The sequence below is a fragment of the Perca flavescens genome, chromosome 15 (assembly GCF_004354835.1).
Source record: "Perca flavescens isolate YP-PL-M2 chromosome 15, PFLA_1.0, whole genome shotgun sequence".
NCBI lineage: Eukaryota > Metazoa > Chordata > Actinopteri > Perciformes > Percidae > Perca > Perca flavescens.
Window position 1 is genome coordinate 24,572,786 of NC_041345.1, and position 19,993 is coordinate 24,592,778.

The following is a 19,993-nucleotide window of genomic DNA, read 5'->3' on the forward strand; positions in this document are numbered from 1 at the left end:
ACTTTTTCCCACATATTATGCTATGACTTTTTTATGACTTTCAACATACTACACAATGACTTTTTATGACTTATTTCAACATAGTATACTATGACCTAGTCCCAGTCAGCCACAGATACTTCACCGCATCACCTCAGTCAGTGCTGCCAGAGTCCCATCCTTCAGGGGTCAATTATTTTATTTGCTTTGTTTTTTTTTTTTTTTTATTTTGTCTTCTTTCTACTATGTTTTGCACCTTTTGACTACCTGGTTTTATTTTCCCAAGTTTTGTCTTGCCATTGTTTGGTCACACTGTTTAGCTCTCCGTCGTTATATTGACTTCTTGATATGCGTTTGTCTGGCTTTTCTCTGTCAAATCACTATGTAAACTCTGTTTTTAAAGCTGCAACAGAAATAAAGTTATTAATATTAAGATCATGGCGAAGATGACTGGCAGCTCTATTCAGTTGGTTCCGGTTCAGGGTGCTGAATGGAACCACTGCTGTCCAGGGTGCTGAATGGAGCCACCACTGTCCAGGGTGTTGAATGGAACCACCACTGTCTGGGGTGCTGAAGCTGACTCAGCAATTTAACTGAAAGCACTGACATACTTTGAACGACTTCCAACTACATAATTCCCACGACAGAGGATTTTGACTCTCTTTAATTCCGCTTCTTTTTGGAAAAGAAAACAATCATTTTAAACATGATCAGGGTTAAAAATGAACTTTTTTGTCCAGCAGTATACACATAACAACGTGTAGTGAATCTACCAGCCACTTTCACATTTTACCTGGTTGGCTGGTGACCTCACCATGACGGTTAAAACTATTTAACCTACTGAAACGCAAGTCTTTCTGATTTGTATTAAATTCACTTTTTCAACAGAGTGACACCTGTATCTGAAAACAAAGTACCAGAATACAGTAAACAAAATTGTCAATGATTTTAAGAGAAATGAGACTTAAAGGGATAGTGTTAGATGAACTGTCTCTTGAAGATAGACTTTTTTTGCAGTGTAGGTGGACAGTAAGTCGTTGGCAGTGAGGGATACTGTGGAGATTAACACAGAAAGGGGAGGGGGAAGAGAGAGGGGGTGTTATGTGCAACGACTTCTAATCAGTCAGTGGTGGTGGATTTGTCTAGAGCACATTTGGATGCAAAACATAAATAAAATAACCAAAGAGAGGGACTGACACTACAAAGGTGAGTTATATTCTGTTTTGCTGTGTATCATTTTAGAGTTATTAGCTCATTAGTTACCAGGGCCAAATTATGTGTTTTATGTGGGGCGATTCAGACAAACAGTCAAAAAAACTTAAACGTGTTAAATTTACAATTAATTGAAAACAGAGAAACAGAGCTGGAAGCAAACCATTGCATTCAATAAGCTTGAAACAACAATTTTTTGTTTTTTCCTCAATTGTTTTTTTAATTAATTTTTAATCAAACACACAAACTGTGCAGTAACGTACAAAAGATACCAGGAAAAATAAGCTCATTCCCTTAACCCGTTCCCCAAACCTCCTAACAGCCTGTATTTAAATCACTTTACTTTAACACTTCAAACATGCTGGTTTAATAACAGGTTAAATAGGAAGAACAACAAATATTTTGTGCTTTTACTTGAGAATGACTCGATCATGAAACATGATTCATTTTCCATTAATGACTAATTTCAGCTGCAGTTTAATCTCTCTCTGTGTATTACAGTCGTTCCGTAAATCTGTTAAGAGGCAGCTATGCTCACAGGGAGCACAAGGTTAATGTTAATCTATTTGATTTTGTACTTTAAAGCAAATTTTTATTTCATTCTCTATCATTTGACAATTTCATTTCATTCGCATTTCATTGTGAAAGTTCCTGCAGGAGAGAAACATTTGATTTTACGCATTGTGCAGGATGTTTTCCAAACCTGGCAAAGATTAGTTGAAGTGGATTAGGGAGGCTTATGCACGGCTATTTACAGAGTCTGTATTCACGTGCAATCACCCGCAATACTGATGTTTACCTCTACAGCCTGTATGAAGTTTCTGACATTGTGTCTGGTATTATAACCTTTAAATCGTGCAGCTTGGTGATGGTTGTTTGCACCTTGAGAAAGGCTACTGTGAGGTTTATTGGCGCTTTTTGTACAAAGCTGCAAATCTACAGCAAACAGTCGAAAGCCTTTATTTTAACTGCAGTTATCTTGTCTAAAATGATCAAGCAGCATCACTTGTACAGGTCACCACAGGTAAAATGAAATTGCCTGATAATCACAGGCACAGCCATGTTTATAGGCTAGACACATTGAAATAACGGTCTGTCTGTCTGTCTGTCTGTCTGTCTGTCTGTCTGTCTGTCCGTCTCTGTCCGTGTAGTATTGCTAAAAATAGAGCCTCTAAGAACTACATGCCACAGTCTTCAGAGTTAACACATTGCTTTTGGTGGTCTCTTGCTCCTCCAGGAATGACATTTTGGTTTTGCACTAAGTGTTATGAGATAGAGACACGAGAGATGTGTCTGAAAGCTTCCAATCAAGCTTTGATTTGCATCACTATACTGTAAATTGTTCACAAAAGGAGATCAAGAGTAAACATCCAAAGTGGCATAATGTAAAACACTCATACACACACACACACACACACACACACACACACACACACACATATGAGGACATACCATTGGCACTCATGGACCATTTACACAGCCCACATTTTGACTGGTCATAGCACGAAATGCACAGGTGTTACTAATAACATCAACGGTGGCTCTGTTATAATTAAGTTAAAGTGTTTTTAAGTTTCTTCAGCTTTAACCAGTAAAATGCCACCCAGTGAATGTGTTTTAACCCCCGAAGTCTTTGCTTTAGGGTTGGAAGATATAATACAGTGACAGTCATTTTGATACAGAACCTTTTCTCTCAGCTTTTTGTGCCATTACCTTGCAAGCGTTGGTGGATCTTTGCAACACAATGACTCACGTTTTATTGTTCATGATGTGAGTTTTGTTAAATATGTCAAACACTGTTATTTCCTACAGTATGTTAAAGGAGAACTCCGGGCAATTTTTACGTTAATCTTGATCGCTATAAATATGTGAGTACAGTTGATAGCAAAAAAAACAAACAGAATCGGTCCTAGCAAACTGAGGCACTCTTTAGAATATGCCCCCAAAAGTGCTGTTTTAGCTCACTGGGAGCTATGGGCATTATCTGCAACAACTCCAGTTTGCCAGGACCGATTCTGTTTTTTTTTTGTTGCTATCGACTGTACTCACATATTTATAGCGATTAAGATTAACATAAAAATTGCCCGGAGTTCTCCTTTAATATAAAAGGTTGTTGTCATATTTTGACAAATCATGTCCCTGTTGACAGACCTTTTTGTCTGTGGCATTAGTTTTTAATATCTTTTTATATTAGCCTTTGCTTTTAAGAACCTAAACATCTTCTAATTTAGCTTTGAACCAGATTCATTGCATTCTTTTTACCCCAGAGCAACCTCACCACATATTTCTCTTTGCTCTCATTTTGTCTTCTAATCTTTGGTTTTCCAAACTATGAACCAGGATGCAAAATAATATATTTTTTGGGAATTTTCTCATATCAGCAGGGTGATTACCCCATCGTGCAATATCCGGACAGAGACACATATTCCTTCATCAACTTGATCAGGTTTCTGACTCACTGATGTAAGATTTTGGCAGCGGTCCAGCCTTAATCTGCTATGACCCAAATAACAACTGTGGTCATCATCCTGATTTTGGGGTGTCCTGAACTTGAGCTAAAATGTCATTATGCAACATGCAGAGTCCGGGCAGAAACAGCAGAATGACAGAGTTCAGTGGGTATTGATATGGTATTGATTGATATGATTGAGGTCCATTTAGCTATTTTAATTCATTTAATTGTATTTTATTTTGTATATTGGCTGCTCCTTCCAAAACTTTTCAGGGGTTTTGCAATCAGACAGTTAAAGTGCATATATATATATATATATATATATATATATATATATATATATATATATATATATATATATACAGTATATACATATACTTATATATATATATTATATTCATTTGCCCTTAAAATGATCCGATTAAACCATACTTAATTCCTATTATGGACATATTTGGCACTACAGAGTGAATTTTGCCATACAACATACCTACAAGTGTCAATGCTCCCCCCCTCTCCCTACAATATTGCATAAAGACACAAAATGCTACTGAATTGAAAACAATCCCTTATCAGTCAAACCCTGACCATCAGGGATGTAATGGAGAGTAAAACACCCAACCTAGCTTCCATCTGCCATATATCTTCATGATATGGTATCAGTGTAGCATGAAATGTATGTCAATTAAATTTGTGGATTTCAGTAGTGCAAATTGATAAAAAAAAACACTACTGTGAAAATACAAATGATGTGCCTAAAAGGCTTTTGTCTGTGTGTATGTATCCAATAGATCAGATAATTCAGGCTATATTTACTACATTATACACTACATTGCTACATTTTATATATTATATTATCTTGTATATCTATCTATATAGCTTGTTTTAGGCATTTATTTCTATAGGTCAGCTTAGACTTGAAAGGGGAGAGAGAGGGGGGAATGACATGCAGCAAAGGGCTGCAGGTTGGAGTCGGATCCGTGGCCACTGCGTCGAAGACTAAACCTCTAAATATGGGCGCCTGCTCTACCAGGTGAGCTAACCAGGCACCCACATTGCTACATTTTGGTTTAAAAACGAATATTGTTTAAAAAAATTTAAAACACTTCTGACGCGTTTTGGTTTGGAATCTGCGGGGTTGTGGCCGCAAACGGAGACCTTTGACAATACTGACACTGATGCCAATGTTTCGTTCTTCTACTGGAGCTAAAAACACTTGCGTGCACGGACGCTTAAAACCTAGCAGCAATTATCTGTTAGTTTCGAATGGCATAAAGACTGGAAACAAGGGGGAAACAGCTAGTTTGGCTTTGTCTAAAGCATAGACAGTATATATAGAATGGACCAACATATCCCGTTGCTCTGGACAGACCATGAAGGATATTAGAAGCACTTTTCCGGTGATGGCTGAGCGTAGCCTCCAACTGAGCTTGAAGATGTAGATGTGACGTGAGCAACGTGTCTGAAAGTTGTAAGTCTTCTGGTAGCTGTGCCAAGAGAAATCTCAATCATTCCCAATCTTACAGAGACGGAGAGCGTAGGTATATGTTAGGACATAACATGGACACAGGCTAATTATTGCTAACTAAAATGCTAGTAAACATTAGTAATTGAACTTAAACAGCTAATGTAAGTCGAAACTGCCTGTGAGCTTCTCCTGTACTATACGGTAATTCCTCTACTATGCAACAGTAATGACCCAGTCGTTAGCCTATTTTTACAAAAACGTCTGCTACGGAGCCATAACGTGAGATACAAGGTAATGGAACCTTTTATACATTGTCATGTTTCTTTAGAAATAAACAATGGACAAATAGTCTTTAAACGCTTCAGATGTAAAGTTATTCGCTGTCAAAGTGGCGTCAAAATAAATGACAGTCAATGGGATGCAAACGGGGGGATGAGTGCTTGTTAGCATCAAAATGGCGCCATAGGAGCTACGCTTGCCAGACGCTCGCTTACCCCTTTGGTCTGAAGTAAACCAAATCTGCCTACCTGCATCTCTAAAGCTCACTAAAAACTATATCATTTGTACAACTGGCGGACTATTTCTTGGCTCTGGGCAGTTGCCAGGCCGCTACCAAAGACTCCAGGAAGTTACTGTGCCTGGCCAAAACAAATTGTTATTGTTTCATTTAATTTTGATTTCCTTTTATCACTGCCAGGCTAGCTGTTTCCCCCTATCTCCCCTGTTTTTTCTATCTATCTATCTATCTATCTATCTATCTATCTATCTATCTATCTATCTATCTATCTATCTGTCTATCTATCTATCTATCTATCTATCTATCTACACTATCTATCTATCAATCTATCTATGCTAATTAAGCTCAGCTAGCTAGCTACCACACACACTGACACACTCAGGTCCCCCTCTCAAATCCTCTGCTAATGCAGTCCAGGGAGGTAAAAGGGTTGATGTAACACAGCTCGCCACCTGAATCACATCTCGTGAATATGATGTGTACATCTGTGTGTGTAATGTCTTTATTCCAGCTGTCACGAGGGAGGATAAATAACAGACAGACGGGGACAACATAAGAGAGGGAGGAAGGAGAGATAATGGTGGAATGGGCGGAGAAAGGGGAGGAGATGCAGAGAGGCAAACTGTACTTAATTTGTTAAAGCCGAGGGATTTTTGGATTACCTTTGGCAATTAATCCTGTTACATCGCTGTGCAGCGACAGAGGGATGTCCACTGTGGGTGGGGCATATGTGTGTTTAAATGTCAGCCTGTGTGCAACTGACAACTGACAAGCTGAACTCTTTACAGGGCACAGAAGTCCTTAAGAGATTCTCATGATTATTTTATTGCTTCTACCCAGGGCCACAGGCAGGGATTTGGCAGAAGGTATGTTTTCTAGTTGCAATTTATACACCTTAATTCACATTATGCGTAATATGAACTCTTTCAACATGGGGATTGGAAATAAAACAAAGCAGGAATAGTTTTACAAATTCTAATTTCAATTTTGTTAAGATTGTCTTTGTATTGGGATTGTGTACTTAATAGGCAGAAGACATTTGACATGCTACAGTAGAAAAAGTAGAGGTGTAAATAATAAAATTAGTGATGGTTGAATTCTAATTAGTTACTTCAGTTTCAGGGTCCTAATATTGTGCTTGCTCATTGTCACACTGTCATGGCTGGCCTTGTTAATGTTATTAGTAACACCTGTGCATTTCCTGCTTTGACCAGTCAAACTGTGTGCTGTGTAAATGGTCCTTAGGTGTGCTCATGAGCTTTAAGTGTTAATGTGGAAACTACTTGATCCCTAAATAGGTTGTATTTTGTTGGCCAGAGCGTTTAAACAACACGTTCATAGCCATTTTCACTATTTGCAGGACAAGGAAGAGCAAAGGTGAGCCATGAAATATGAACACCACATCTAGCAATTTAACAAAAGAGCAAAATAATTTCAATTCAATTAAATTTTATTTATAGTATCAAATCATAACAAGAGTTATCTTGAGACACTTTAAAGATAGAGTAGGTCTAGACCACACTCTATAATTTACAAAGCCCCAACAATTCTAATAAGTCCCCCAAGAGCAAGCAGTGCGACAGTGGCGAGGATATACTCCCTATTAGGAAGAAACCTCGGACAGACCCAGACTCTTGGTAGGCAGTGTCTGGCGGTGCCGGTTGGGGATGGGATGAACAGTGGCAATAATAGTCACATTAAAGATAATGGAACAGTGACTTCAAATGGTAGTCGTAGTAGTTCATGTCATATCAGGGCGCTACAGGGCATTACAGGATGTAGCGTGACCCAGCGGAGAATGGATGGACGTAGCAGGAAGCAGCAGGGTTCAGCAGGAAGCAGCATGACATTGCAGGGCACCGCAGAGCTTAGCAGGAAGTGCAGCAGGACCACGGCGACAGCTGCAACCAAGATCTTGGTTCAATATACTCCAAGGAAATATAAACAACAACAAAAACAAAAAAAACAAAAACAAAAGGACTCCGGGGAGGAAACTCCTCAGAGCTAGGTTAGTAACAAGCATTTCTGGGACGGGATGCGAACAAATGGAAAGGGAGAGGAGAGAGCAACTCAGTGTGTCAAAAGAGGTAAGGAAAGTCCCCTGGCACTCTAGAACTATAACAGCGTAACTAAGAGAGACAGGTTAAGGAGAGGAGCCTGCTCGGGGTTAGAACTCTCCCCTGCCAGATCGGGCTGTACTGGCCTGCCTCCCTCTACTTTTGTTATATTATTAATCTGCGACTATGAAGAGAAGCAGGTGGCCGGGCTAGGTGGACACTGCAACTCCTCACTCCCTAACTATAAGCTTTATCAAAGAGGAGAGATTTAAGTTCATTCTTAAATGCGGTGACGGTTTCTGCCCCCCGAACCCATACTGGGAGCTGGTTCCACAGGAGAGGAGCCTGATAGCTGAAGGCTCTGGATCCCATTCTACTTTTAGAGACTCTAGGAACCACAAGTTCCTAGAGTGCATTCTGGGAGCGCAGTGCTCTAGTGGGACAATAAGGTACTAGGAGCTCTAGACATGATGGTGCTAGACCATTTAGAGCTTTGTAGGTCAGGAGAAGGATTTTAAAATCAATCCTGGATTTTACAGGGAGCCAATGCAGAGAAGCTAATACAGGAGAAATATGATATCTTTTCTTAGTTCTTGTGAGAACACGTGCTGCAGAATTCTGGACCAGCTGGAGAGTCTTAAGGGACTTATTTGAGCAACCTGACAGTAAGGAATTACAGTAGTCCAGCCTGGAAGTAACGAATGCATGGATTAGTTTTTCAGCATTGTTTTGAGACAGGAAATTCTTAATTTTGGCAATGTTACGAAGATGAAAAAAGGCTGTTCTTTAGGTTTGTTTTAGATGGGCATTAAAGGATATATCCTGATCAAAAATAACTCCTAGAATTCTGACAGTAGTGCTGGAGGACAGGGCAATACCATCCAGAGTAACTATATTTTTCGATAACGAGATTCAGAGGTGTTTAGGGCCCAGCACAATAACTTCATTTTTGTTAGAGTTTAACATCAGAAAATTGTAGGTCATCCAGGATTTTATATCTTTAATGCATGCTTGAAGTTTAGCTAGCTGACTGCGATTTGCAGTCCACTTAATTTTGAATAGTCGGGGTTAAGTACAAATACAAATACCTCCAAAGTGTACTGAAGCCCTGTACTAAATACATCTCTGGTTAACGTTAGCCAAAAAGCTATCCAGCCAGTGACTGGTTGTTTGCTAGCCAGTTTGCTAAAGAACTAGCTTGTGACGTACCTCACACAATGTTGTCAAAATGGGAAGATCAGGAAAAACATCCTTTATTCCGACTTGGAAGTGTTTGTGCATTATTTTAAAGTGGTTAGCCCCAGTGCTAACCTGGTAGCCACATCAGATAAATAGCCTAAGTTAGCTACTTTTGTTGTCTTCCGTATTTGTAGCAGTTAGTTACCACGTGTAAAAATGTAATTATAGGTCCTATAAAATTAGCTGAATCAATTATGTTATTAATAATGAGTGTTATTATTGATAAAACTGTCTCCGGTGGTGCATTTGCAGCCATTCTACCAACAGTTTGTTGACATGTCTGTAGTTCTTATCACCATCTGGGAGATAGTGGGGCGTCAAAAATTCCCAATTTTTCCGACTCTGAACTACAAGTTGGAAGCTGACATGGACATTTTTTTCCCACTCAGCTGCTCTGCATTAGCACAAAAACATAATGTAGTTATTTTACTTAATAATTAGGATAGGGCATTTGTGTTTTTAACCCTCTCCCTGAATAATAAAATCATGTTTGTAAAATGGTATAGTCCAAAACATATTGTATTACTTTCGCCTGAAACTTTTGCATAAATTGGCTAAAATATGCTAATGTAGCTAAAGTACTGTATTTAAGTAGAATTATAAAGGCACTTGACTTCCAGCCTTAATTCCATTTTATGCTACTTTATACTTCTACTCCACTACAATTTAGGGGATAATATTGTACAAATTACATGCTACTCTGCAGTTTGAGAGTTTTGTTACAAATATAATATAATAAATATATATAAATATATGATTAGCTAACCACTGTTACAGCTTAAACTACCCAACATAAAGCAGTTAGAATTAACTCCACCTCAACAAGTGATAACATTTAAATGCTGAATACATGTTACATTTTGAATGCAAGAGTATTTTTACATTATGGTATTACTACTTTAACTAAAGTAAAAGAAATTGAGTACTTCCTTTACCACTGGATTTCCTCACCACGTATCTACTTCTTTTTCAGTAAAACCTCAATAAAATAAAAACCTTTTTCCCTTTATGAGTATAGTTTGTCTTTGTGAGCTTAAAGCTTAAAACTAAAGAGTGAATAGTGAGAGGGATGAGATGGAAGCGAGCAAGAGAGGATTAAAGAGATTAAAGCCAGGTGAAAGGTCAAATAGCATGATGTTTAAATGAAGGACACATCTGAAGAGGGAACAAATGTGTTGTTAGCTCTTTGTTGTAGTTTTAATGTCACCACAATTGATTTGGAGATTATAAAGTTGTTGACCGTTTGTTGTCTGCTCTCCTTTGATTTCACAGAGCAGAGATGCGATTGGTCAGCGTGGCCGGGGCGCGGCTCCGCAGGGCGGCCGAGGAGGAGGAGCGGGAGCCCCCACCAATTCAATCATCCCCCTCGCACCGCTCCAACCACCAGTTTGCCAGCATGAAGAGCAAGTTCTTCAATGAGCTCACGCACCTGCCAAGTGAGCACAAACACAAATGCATAAAATACACACATAAGGACAATGCAAACACAATAATGCTCATAGCTGTTGTCGCACATTTAAATTAAGTTAAATTGTGTGTGTTCTCAAAGACTAAGTTGTTTAAGCACAAGCAATGTATGTACAATAAATTATGCCCTGTTTAGTTAAAATATAGGGGAGGTCAACCAATTTTACACATCTGCAAAATGTGTCTGCTGCAGATCTGGAGGAGCTTTGTTAAGTCTAGAAAAAAAACTGATTTTTTTGGACCCCCCAACCCAACCCCCCCCCCTCCCCCATACACACACACACACACTTTCCAAAGTGAAATATTAAATCCCCCAGTGAGGCCCCGATTGCTTGTGTGGCAATAGTATTGTTCTAGTCGGTTAAAAATTAAAGCCAGTTTAACAGATGAACCCGTGTATGCAGACAGACACATGCAAACTAAAAAAGAATCAATCTATTACCTACATACCATCATCAAGCCATCATGTCATCTCATTTTCAATTCTCATGTTTTTCATTTCTCTATTCTGTCCTCTCTCATCTTTTCATGTGACCACTCTGCTCTGCTCTTCAAGATCATAAACTCAAGAGTAAGTCCATCTCTTGTCTTGCACCATTCATGCGTGTCTTCTACAGGTAGCGAAAAACAGCTGTGTATTGACCGAGGTTTAAATGCCTTCTGCAAGAGAAGTTCAACAGTTGTTATAGTAGAGGAATGTAGTATTATGGAAGTATTATAGAGACACACCCTTCACCAGCTAAAAAAAAGGCTACACTCTTGGGCTTCTTAGCAAATCTTACGGAAGCCCACTTTCGCCCAAAAGATTTAAATATGAAAAGTTACAAATGATAAAAAATAGCACTAATACCGGTATAAACTCTTTATGAGATAATAAGTGATACATTTTACTTTTTATGCAAATAAACTTTTGTATCACACTGCAATTAATCAGGGACTTCAGGCTGAATCCCCACCATTTTAAAGGCATACCCGACACGCAAAATGTTCCACCCCTATGGGAACTTTTCAAGAATTTGAAAAGGAAATGATCGAATAGTCTTTGATATGTCAGAGATTTTGCTAATCCAACAGTGGTGACCCAATGGTTAAAGCAGCTACAATCAATATTTTTACAATAACAATGTATAAAATGACTATGTGAAAGGGGTCGCTTATCACCAGAATCGGCTCCTCCTCCCATTTTAGAGTTTAGGATCCTTATTTAGCTGTCCGGCTGCAACTGTACTGTTTTGGCTCACTCTCACCACTCTTGTAGCGATGTTGTCGGCCGCAGCAAGCAGCTGTTTTCAGCTAAAAAGCTCTAAAAACCCACTGTACACTACCTGCTCAGCAGACAGACACAGTTAGCTGTGGAGCATTTAGCAGCTAAAGAGCCGTTGGCAGAGACCAAAAACAGAACAAATGTTTTTGCTGCTCTGAAGTGGCCAAAAAAACATTAGTTATTGCAGGTTTGAGCTTCAATTTAAGAAACAAGACTGTGCGTGGATTCAGGCAGATCATAGACGGCAAACCAGATATCATTTTAATGGGCGAGAGCAGGGCGCTAAAATTAGGTGAGGCCAGCAGAGAATACTTGGCAGCAGTAGTCTTGCATTGCCATACCCTCCTCCACAGCACTGCGAAGGAGGGTCTCCAGCAGAAGAACTAATTTGTGTTTAAACTAAAACGCCCAAACAGCATATATCATCAACATTCTCGTATACTGGGTGCCGGGGTAAACAGGTGGCAGCATGTATACTCCACCCGTTGCCATGGTAGTCTCACTTAGTCCACACAGCTTTCAGGGACAGGAGAAAAATGTGCTCTGGTTTATTGGCATTTCTTTAAACCAATCACAATCATCTTGGGCGCCGGACAGAACAACGGTGCCTCTGCAAAATAGCCTCGGGAAGGAACTTGTTTTGGTGGAACATGTGTACGTTCAAAGGTTGTTTTAGTCGTGCAACAGAAAACTCAGATTGGACAGATAGTCTAGCTAGCTGTCTGGATTTACCCTGCAGAGATCTGAGGAGCAGTTAACCATAGTCCTCATAGATCCACTGGAGTTTAAAATTACAACACAATGAAAGAGGAAAGTGACGGACATCCTGATGAAATGAAGGACATCCAGGGTAATTTTCCTGAAATGTCGTGGATATAGACTATGGCAACGGTAGACGGCATTGCCATTCAAAGTTGAAATATTTTAACTTTTTTGCTGTATCCACAATAGAATTTACTACCTGATATTACGAAGCTCTCACACAAAGAAAAAAAACATGGCCGATCTGGACAACAAGAAGCTAATGTTGCAACAACACACGGAATTATGTGATCAGAGCATGAAATCCTACTGAGATGTTACAAGAAGCTACATGCATTACAACAATAATTACATAAAAGAAAAGACACAAAATAATTGTATCTAATTCCATTCTTTGTAAACAATATAACATCACCATAGCAGAAGTAGCACATAGCATAGTTTTTTTCCTGTCCAAAGGGTGTTGTCCGTCAGTCGTCTACCGTGTATGTTGTTTCCTATAAACCTACACGGTGCAAACATGCCTTTCTCCGCCATTCTTCAGTGCCCATGTGGGCGGTGGGAGCCATTGTGGTTGTAGTCCTTGCCCTTATCGCCTGCATGGGATTCTGCATCTACAAGAAGTGCTTCGGTGCCAAGAAGCCCAAGAAGGTCCGAGAGAGGAAGGGAGGACGAGGGCGCAGGAAGAAGGACAAAGATGGAGAGGCTGGAGATGATAAGAAGGTGAGAAATGTTGAGGTTGAGAGAGTTGAGAGTAATTGGTAATTAGACTGAGTTTAAAGTGCACAACTACTTTATTTTAATGAACGTCTGTTACATTCAAGCCATTGCCAAATGAGTTGATACAAAGCTAATTAAGACTATCAGCTCCACACAACTCTCTCTGGATTTCTCAGTATGTTTACAAAATGGTGTAGTCAGGCGACCTCCGAGTGCAGAAGCTCGAGTGATGTGTTTTATGTCTCCGCAGAAAAAAAGACAGCAGCGTTTTTGGAGATGAAAAGGACATACACATTCATTAATTAATCACCTCTTCTAAAGAGTCCATCCATTTTTTTGAGTGGTTCCTCCTTGATTTGGCGGGATAAATAATACTAGCTGATAGGTGGATTTTGATACTTTTGGACAGAGCTAGGCTAGCTGTTTTCCCCTTTATGCTAAGCTAACCAGCTGCTGGCTGCAGCATCATATTTCTCTAATGTGCAGACATGAGTGTAGCATTGATCTTCTCAATTAACTCTTAGCAAAGCAAATAGGCATATTTCTCAAAATGAACTACTCCTTAAAGGCGGGTGAAAATATGCAATTGGAAACATGTGTAGCAGTACATGGCTGACTACCATCTCCACAGGCCAACCGATAGAGTTAGCAGCAGTTAGAGCTCCACTCTTTGTATCTGATTGCAATCACTGCTTCACAGTCCACAGCTGTTTGGCTTTTATCCATGTTGAGACTAGTAGTAACGAACTGACAGCTTAAACTGGGCACAAAAGGCAAAATGGATGACAGAGTAACAGCTGCTGTTCCCTTGGGATTGCAGAAGCTTGTAGTCACAAGAATAAATATAAAATGTATACTTGTTGCAAAACCAAAAGGATAAAACAATTAGTATTTTCTTTCATCAATGCTTATAGGCCTAATGCTTGTCCGTGATTACTGATAGTATGTGTTGTGAAACAATTTGACCAGGATTGTCTCAAGGTCTGTTCACACAGATAGGAAAACAGTGTTGCAATTGAGGATACACAAAACGGACGTGAGCGACTTTCTTGAGACTCACAGAATGGAATGTGGAATGTAACATTATTCTATTATGCTATTATGTGGGAAACCACAGTGGATGAGTAGAAAGCAACACACACACCACTTGCTTTGTCTCTTTTGTGGTGCAGGGAATTACTTCCCTGCACCACAAAAGAAATACAGAAAAACAATTCCAGCACACACTTTTCACCTCTGCATTTGGTTTATTTGGTCAGTAAAAAACAACCAAAACCAACTAAAACCGACCAAATAAATCAAATGCAGAGGTGAAAAGTGTGTGCTGGAATTTCTTTTCTTTTTGAAAAGGAAACCACAGTGGAACCATAAATGTGAGTTTTCTTGTAAACAAACTATACAAACTCTAGTAGTGTTAACATTCAGTGTTACGTGAATGCATTTCATGCTCATTAAACATTGCAAAGACAATTTTTGATTAAAACTTGTTGACATTTTGACAAAGAAAATGGGGGCACGCTCATTAAAATATTTCTCCATAGTGTATTTTTAAGACCCAGGCCTCCGCAGAATATTTAAAACCCTTTCCTATCTCATGTCATTTTCACTGTATGGTCAAAATTGACGTATTTTGAAATGTGTGACCTTAATGCTGTTTTCTGTTAATGGATAACTATGCTGTGTTTCTTCCAGGAGGGAGAGGAAGGGAAGGAAGATGAGGAGAAGGAAAGCTTAGGCAAACTGGAGTACTCACTGGACTATAACTTTACTGATAACCAGGTACACATACCTGCACGTAGTATTTTGCAAGCACACCCCAATATCAAACCTCCCAAACACAGAAATGAAAGAATTAATGAGCCCAAACCATAGACGTAGCCAGTAAAGATGGCACCCTTTATTCTGAAAAGCTAGCTTCATTTCAGGATTTAGGACCCAGGAATGCTTAAACCAGTTTAGGACCGACGCCCCAACTCAGAGTAATTTCCTCTATCTGTGTCACGTGGGTTTCTCCGCTGCCACGCCTCTTTAGGAGTCTACCGGCAGGTCCTGAGTGTATTGATTCCAATGGGAGAAGTGAACATGAACACAGATTATTACCGATTCTTTTGCCTCATAGTCACCAAAGTAAATATTTTTACTTTGGTGACCATTTTTCACAAGCCACATATGCTGACACTAATATGGAACATCAGGAGAAAATTAACTTTGTTCTGACCCATTTCTATCTCAAGAACAAACTCTCGCAAGATGTGGCAACACTGATAAGCTAATGTCAACTAACGTTGGTGAATGTGGTAAAAAAAAAACGTATTCCGCAATGCTAAATATGTCTTTTACATGTTAGCAAAAGAAAGTATTCATAAATTATACAAATACAACTTTTCATCCATCCACACAACATTAACTACACTTTCAAGAGGTCACGCCCATTTAGGAGACAGGAAGTGCATACTGTTTCATACCATTGGCGCTGCTTGAAATGTGCTTCTTTAGTATAGTGGATCTTTGCTTAATCTTATCTCCCCGTCCTTCTCCAGCTGATAGTTGGCATCCTCCAGGCTCAGGACCTCCCAGCCATGGATATAGGGGGGACCTCAGATCCCTATGTCAAAGTCTACATGCTGCCGGACAAGAAGAAGAAATTTGAGACCAAAGTCCAGCGCAAGAACCTCTGTCCGGTCTTCAATGAGACCTTCACATTTAAGGTCTGTACATCAATACTGGAGGGCAGTGAATGAATGAACAGTAAACTTTACATTGAAATTGTTTTGATCATATTATCAGTAGCATTTGTAAACTGTCCAGCATGAACATCAAAGCATCTTAAGCACTTTTTTTTATATGATCCCTTTCCAGATACCCTATAATGAGTTGGGTGGTCAGATTCTGGTGCTGCAGGTGTTTGACTTTGACCGTTTTGGTAAGCATGACACCATCGGCGAGATCAAGATTCCCATGAACAGTATAGACCTTGCACAGCCAATCCACGAATGGAAGGATCTGAGCGGAGGAGAGAAAGAGGAGGTAGATGATTTTTTTTTACATCCACTGAAAAATACAATAAATGTAACAGTCATTACCAACATTTAAAGCAACCAAAGCCCTCGGCAATATGATAACTCATCCATGTATATGTAATGTCCTTCACAGGAAGAGAAGCTAGGTGATATCTGCATTTCTCTTCGTTACGTCCCTACGGCCGGTAAGCTCACAGTTAACATCATGGAAGCCAAGAACTTGAAGAAGATGGATGTTGGAGGACTGTCAGGTAAAAACACACACTTGCCTGAATGGCAGTTACAGTTCACGTCCACTGTGGCGTTATTTTTCCGGCAATCATCGCCCCCGCTTCCCAGCATTCCACGCTGGTGGGCTTCTTTTCACTGACCACTGACAAGCAAAGAAAACAGACTACACCCTCCTACAACCGCGATGGCTGCAGCTGATTGGACGAATGCTTCACGTGGGGCTGTCTGCTCCCGAATTTTAAAACAGACCATCATGGCGCCTCTTATTTTATGAAAAACAGTTAACCGATGTTTCTGAAAACATTTTTTGGGAGACACAGGCTATGCAGTTGCGGAATCTGTCTTCATTTCAGATCGACAACGGTCAGTTGAAAAGATTTCCATGAGTTCCTGAGAGAGGATGAGTCGAGCTGCCGGCTCCTTATTTGCATAAAATAAAACTCAATGCCCAGCTATTCGAATGTTGCCGCAACGCTACCAGAATGCATTGCGCCCAGACTTGATGAGACATAACATTCCCTTAGACTTATGAATGGGAAGCATGCAAATGAGGCTTGGCAAGTTGGCAGTGGACACCTACCATCACGGTTTTCCTGCTGGCTCTCCTGATCCACTGCCTGATGTCGTTTCTCTCTCTCTCTCTCTCTCTCTCTCTCTCTCTCTCTCTCTCAGATCCCTTTGTTAAGGTGGTGTTGCAGCACAATGGGAAGCGAATAAAGAAGAAGAAGACGTCAGTCAAACAAAACACTCTGAATCCTTACTTCAATGAGAGTTTTAGCTTTGAGATCCCCTTCTCCATGATCCAGGTTTGTACATTTGAGTTAAATACAACACACATTTCCTTTGACATTTACTTGTTCTTCTCGCTCATCATAAAAGCAGTATTCAGCTTGCATTCAGTTAATTGTTTCAAATTAAGATTCCATTCTTTTACGGCTACATTATTAGCCACGCTAGCGGTTTCAGGACTGGCACTGTGGGTCAGGTCAGTTGGTCCACCACTTTGGTCCACACTGAAATATCTCAACAACGGACCCTTATATCGCCCTAAATGCCTACTTCTTTCACCTCCAGTTTGTGAAAAGTTTAAGGCACAAGCCCAAGCTTAAGCCGAAATAACCCATGTGACATCATCAGGGTTGTTTCTTTACATTGGAACGTTGGGAAGCCCATTAGCTACAGCAGATATTATGCAACAGTTTTTACAGGCTAAGTAGTTTCAGCCTAATTGAAATATATACAGTACATTAGGGCTGCACAATTAATCTCAATTTTTTTGAAATCCCAATATGGACTAGTGCAATATCAAAATCGAAGGGGGGGTGCAATATTTGTTAAAGGCAAAATATTTGTCAAACCATTCTGAATTAAGTATTGTGGTGCTGCAGAGACGTCCCAGCCTACAAAACATGTCCTACAGATTAAAGAAAAAAACCTAAAATCAACCTATAATAATTGTAATATTTGAGAAGAATGATACAAAAATGATTCCCTCCAATATCGTGAATCATGTCACAGTCACAATATCAGTCTACATAATCTTAATTAGATATTGTCCTCATATCGTGCAGCCCTACTGTACATGCAGAAGAATTTGGTCTAACCATAGCTTCTCCTCCTCGGCTCTCTCCGCGTACAGAAACTCCAGGTGATAATTACTGTGTATGACTATGACAAGCTTGGCAGCAACGACGCCATTGGCAAGTTCTGGATCGGCTACGGCGCCTCAGGTGTCGGGCTGCGCCACTGGTCAGACATGCTGGCCAATCCCAGGCGGCCAGTGGCCCAGTGGCACTCGCTGTGCCCAGAGGAGGAGGTGGATGCTGCTCTGAAGGCCCCCATCCGCTAAACACACACACACACACACACACACACACACACACACACACACACACACACACACACATTTTCATTTGAAACAACTGTAGGTATTATGAAATAACCTGTTGAAAAGTATTCTTTAATTTGTTTCTGTTTCACATCATCATTCATTTTGTAATATTTCATTTTGGGATCTCTTTATATGACTACATGTGTGCTTTATATTGTTTTGACACAATGCAGCTAAATGTTTTTGCATTAGCTCATGCATACACTGAAACGCTGCACATTTACGGTCACCGACTTACTTGGCAAACAACACACCTATTTAAATATTAAAGGGGTTCTCCGGAAATTTAGTATTGAATTTCCATAAAATTGGGAGACTCAGAAGACTGTTAATAAACAGAATATTACTACAGCTTTCAGTACTGTTAACGCACGGAGCAGACATGCTTTTGGGGCTGGTGAGGTTCTCCCGACTTTCCGATTTGAAAAGTCTTTATGCGTCTTTATCAATGCCCCCATTTCTTGACACATGCTTTCTGTTAAACGATGCGCATCATCAGGGTTATTTTTGTGAGATGTTCAAAAGCTTCTCCACAGTGAAAGAAAACATATAACTGTTTTCAGAGGCTAAGTGTTCTCCCTATGATGAGTACAGTGAATTTTATGTCTAAAAATGGGAAAGTCCCCCTTTAATATGTATTTCCTTAACACCTGTAGCTTGCTATGAAAGAAATACTCTATAAAATACTCACCAAAAATCCATCCTTTCTGTTAGAGTAGCTCTCAACCGCTGTTGCAGAGCTGAAGTGTGTTTCTTCTTTATTTCCTCTTTCCTTATGACTTCCTCCTGTTTACCCTGATAACTCTCATATCTTCCAAACTGTCGAAACTTGATTTTTCCTTGTGAAATGTTTTGCATTTAGTTACATGTTTTTACTGATTATTGTTCTGTTTCTCTTTGTGTCTCTTTCTGTGCTTGTGTTTGAATGAGTGGAGATCTTGTGTGTTTGGTGAGTGTGCACATTGATATTTATGCGCGTGTGTGTGTGTGTGTGTGTGTGTGTGTGTGTGTGTGTTGTTAATCATTAAAAATGGAAAGCTGTTTGTGGTTTCTATTTCGATATTTGCAATGTGATTGTAAATAAATAGCTGAATAAATAAATTATTTCCAAACAATGACAGATGGTTTGACGGTTGGATTGGATTCACATGTGTGCACACCCACCCACACACGTGTGCTAGCATATCCTCACATGCGAACAGGATATCCTTTCACTCGCATGATATCGTTTCAATTGCATTTTACAAGCAGAAAGTCACTCTCACACACAAACACACACACAGTAGAATCACTTGAATGCATAATTTGGGGTTGAAGATGTCTTGTTGAAAAAACAAAACCCTCTATTTGAACCAGAAAAAAAGATTATGATATATCATGCTTCCGAATGGGATTATATCCTCTAATACAATCAGGAGGATTTTTATACCGTAAATCAGAAGAACTGAAGCGTTAACTGTAATTTTCTGAGGGTAACTAATCCTGGACCCTGCGATTATTCCTGCCATTTGTTCCAGTAATCCAATCATGAATGTGCAGGCTTTTTCTGGACAAACTGTGGTCTTCACATTCCAAAGGCAACGCAGCGCTCAGCTGCTAAATTTGATTTCAATGAGGTTTGTGCATGTGTGTGTGTGTGTGTGTGTGTGTGTGTGTGTGTGTGTTCTAACTCGATGCAGTGACTGGATTAACGGTGTGTCCTCTGTAGTCCTTG

The 19,993-nt window shown here is 39.8% G+C and overlaps 1 protein-coding gene across 4 annotated transcripts; it reads left to right on the top strand.

Annotated features, from left to right (window-relative positions):
• The first annotated feature begins 1,080 nt into the window (after positions 1–1,080).
• syt5a (synaptotagmin Va) lies at positions 1,081–19,364 on the top strand. 4 transcript variants are annotated; one of them, XM_028600593.1, is made up of 12 exons: positions 5,365–5,402; positions 6,469–6,494; positions 6,989–7,005; positions 10,197–10,360; positions 10,948–10,962; positions 12,962–13,140; positions 14,830–14,916; positions 15,678–15,845; positions 15,997–16,164; positions 16,291–16,408; positions 17,061–17,194; positions 18,028–19,364. In XM_028600593.1, the coding sequence occupies exons 4-12, from the start codon at positions 10,204–10,206 to the stop codon at positions 18,235–18,237; spliced, it is 1,236 nt and encodes a 411-aa protein (XP_028456394.1). In that variant the 5' UTR covers positions 5,365–5,402; positions 6,469–6,494; positions 6,989–7,005; positions 10,197–10,203; the 3' UTR covers positions 18,238–19,364. The 4 variants fall into 4 exon arrangements, with proteins under 4 accessions (XP_028456393.1, XP_028456396.1, XP_028456394.1 ...); XM_028600595.1 differs by lacking the exons at positions 5,365–5,402; positions 6,989–7,005 and adding an exon at positions 1,137–1,185; XM_028600594.1 differs by lacking the exon at positions 6,989–7,005 and having other exon boundaries at positions 5,390–5,402.
• Positions 19,365–19,993: the final 629 nt, after the last annotated feature.

Coding starts and splice junctions, on each gene's coding strand:
- syt5a (XM_028600592.1), top strand. CDS start 10,204: ATGCGATTGGTCAGCGTGGCCGGGGCGCGGCTCCGCAGGGCGGCCGAG. Junction 13,141..14,829: donor AGGCTGGAGATGATAAGAAG/GTGAGAAATGTT, acceptor TGTTTCTTCCAG/GAGGGAGAGGAAGGGAAGGA. Junction 14,917..15,677: donor ATAACTTTACTGATAACCAG/GTACACATACCT, acceptor GTCCTTCTCCAG/CTGATAGTTGGCATCCTCCA.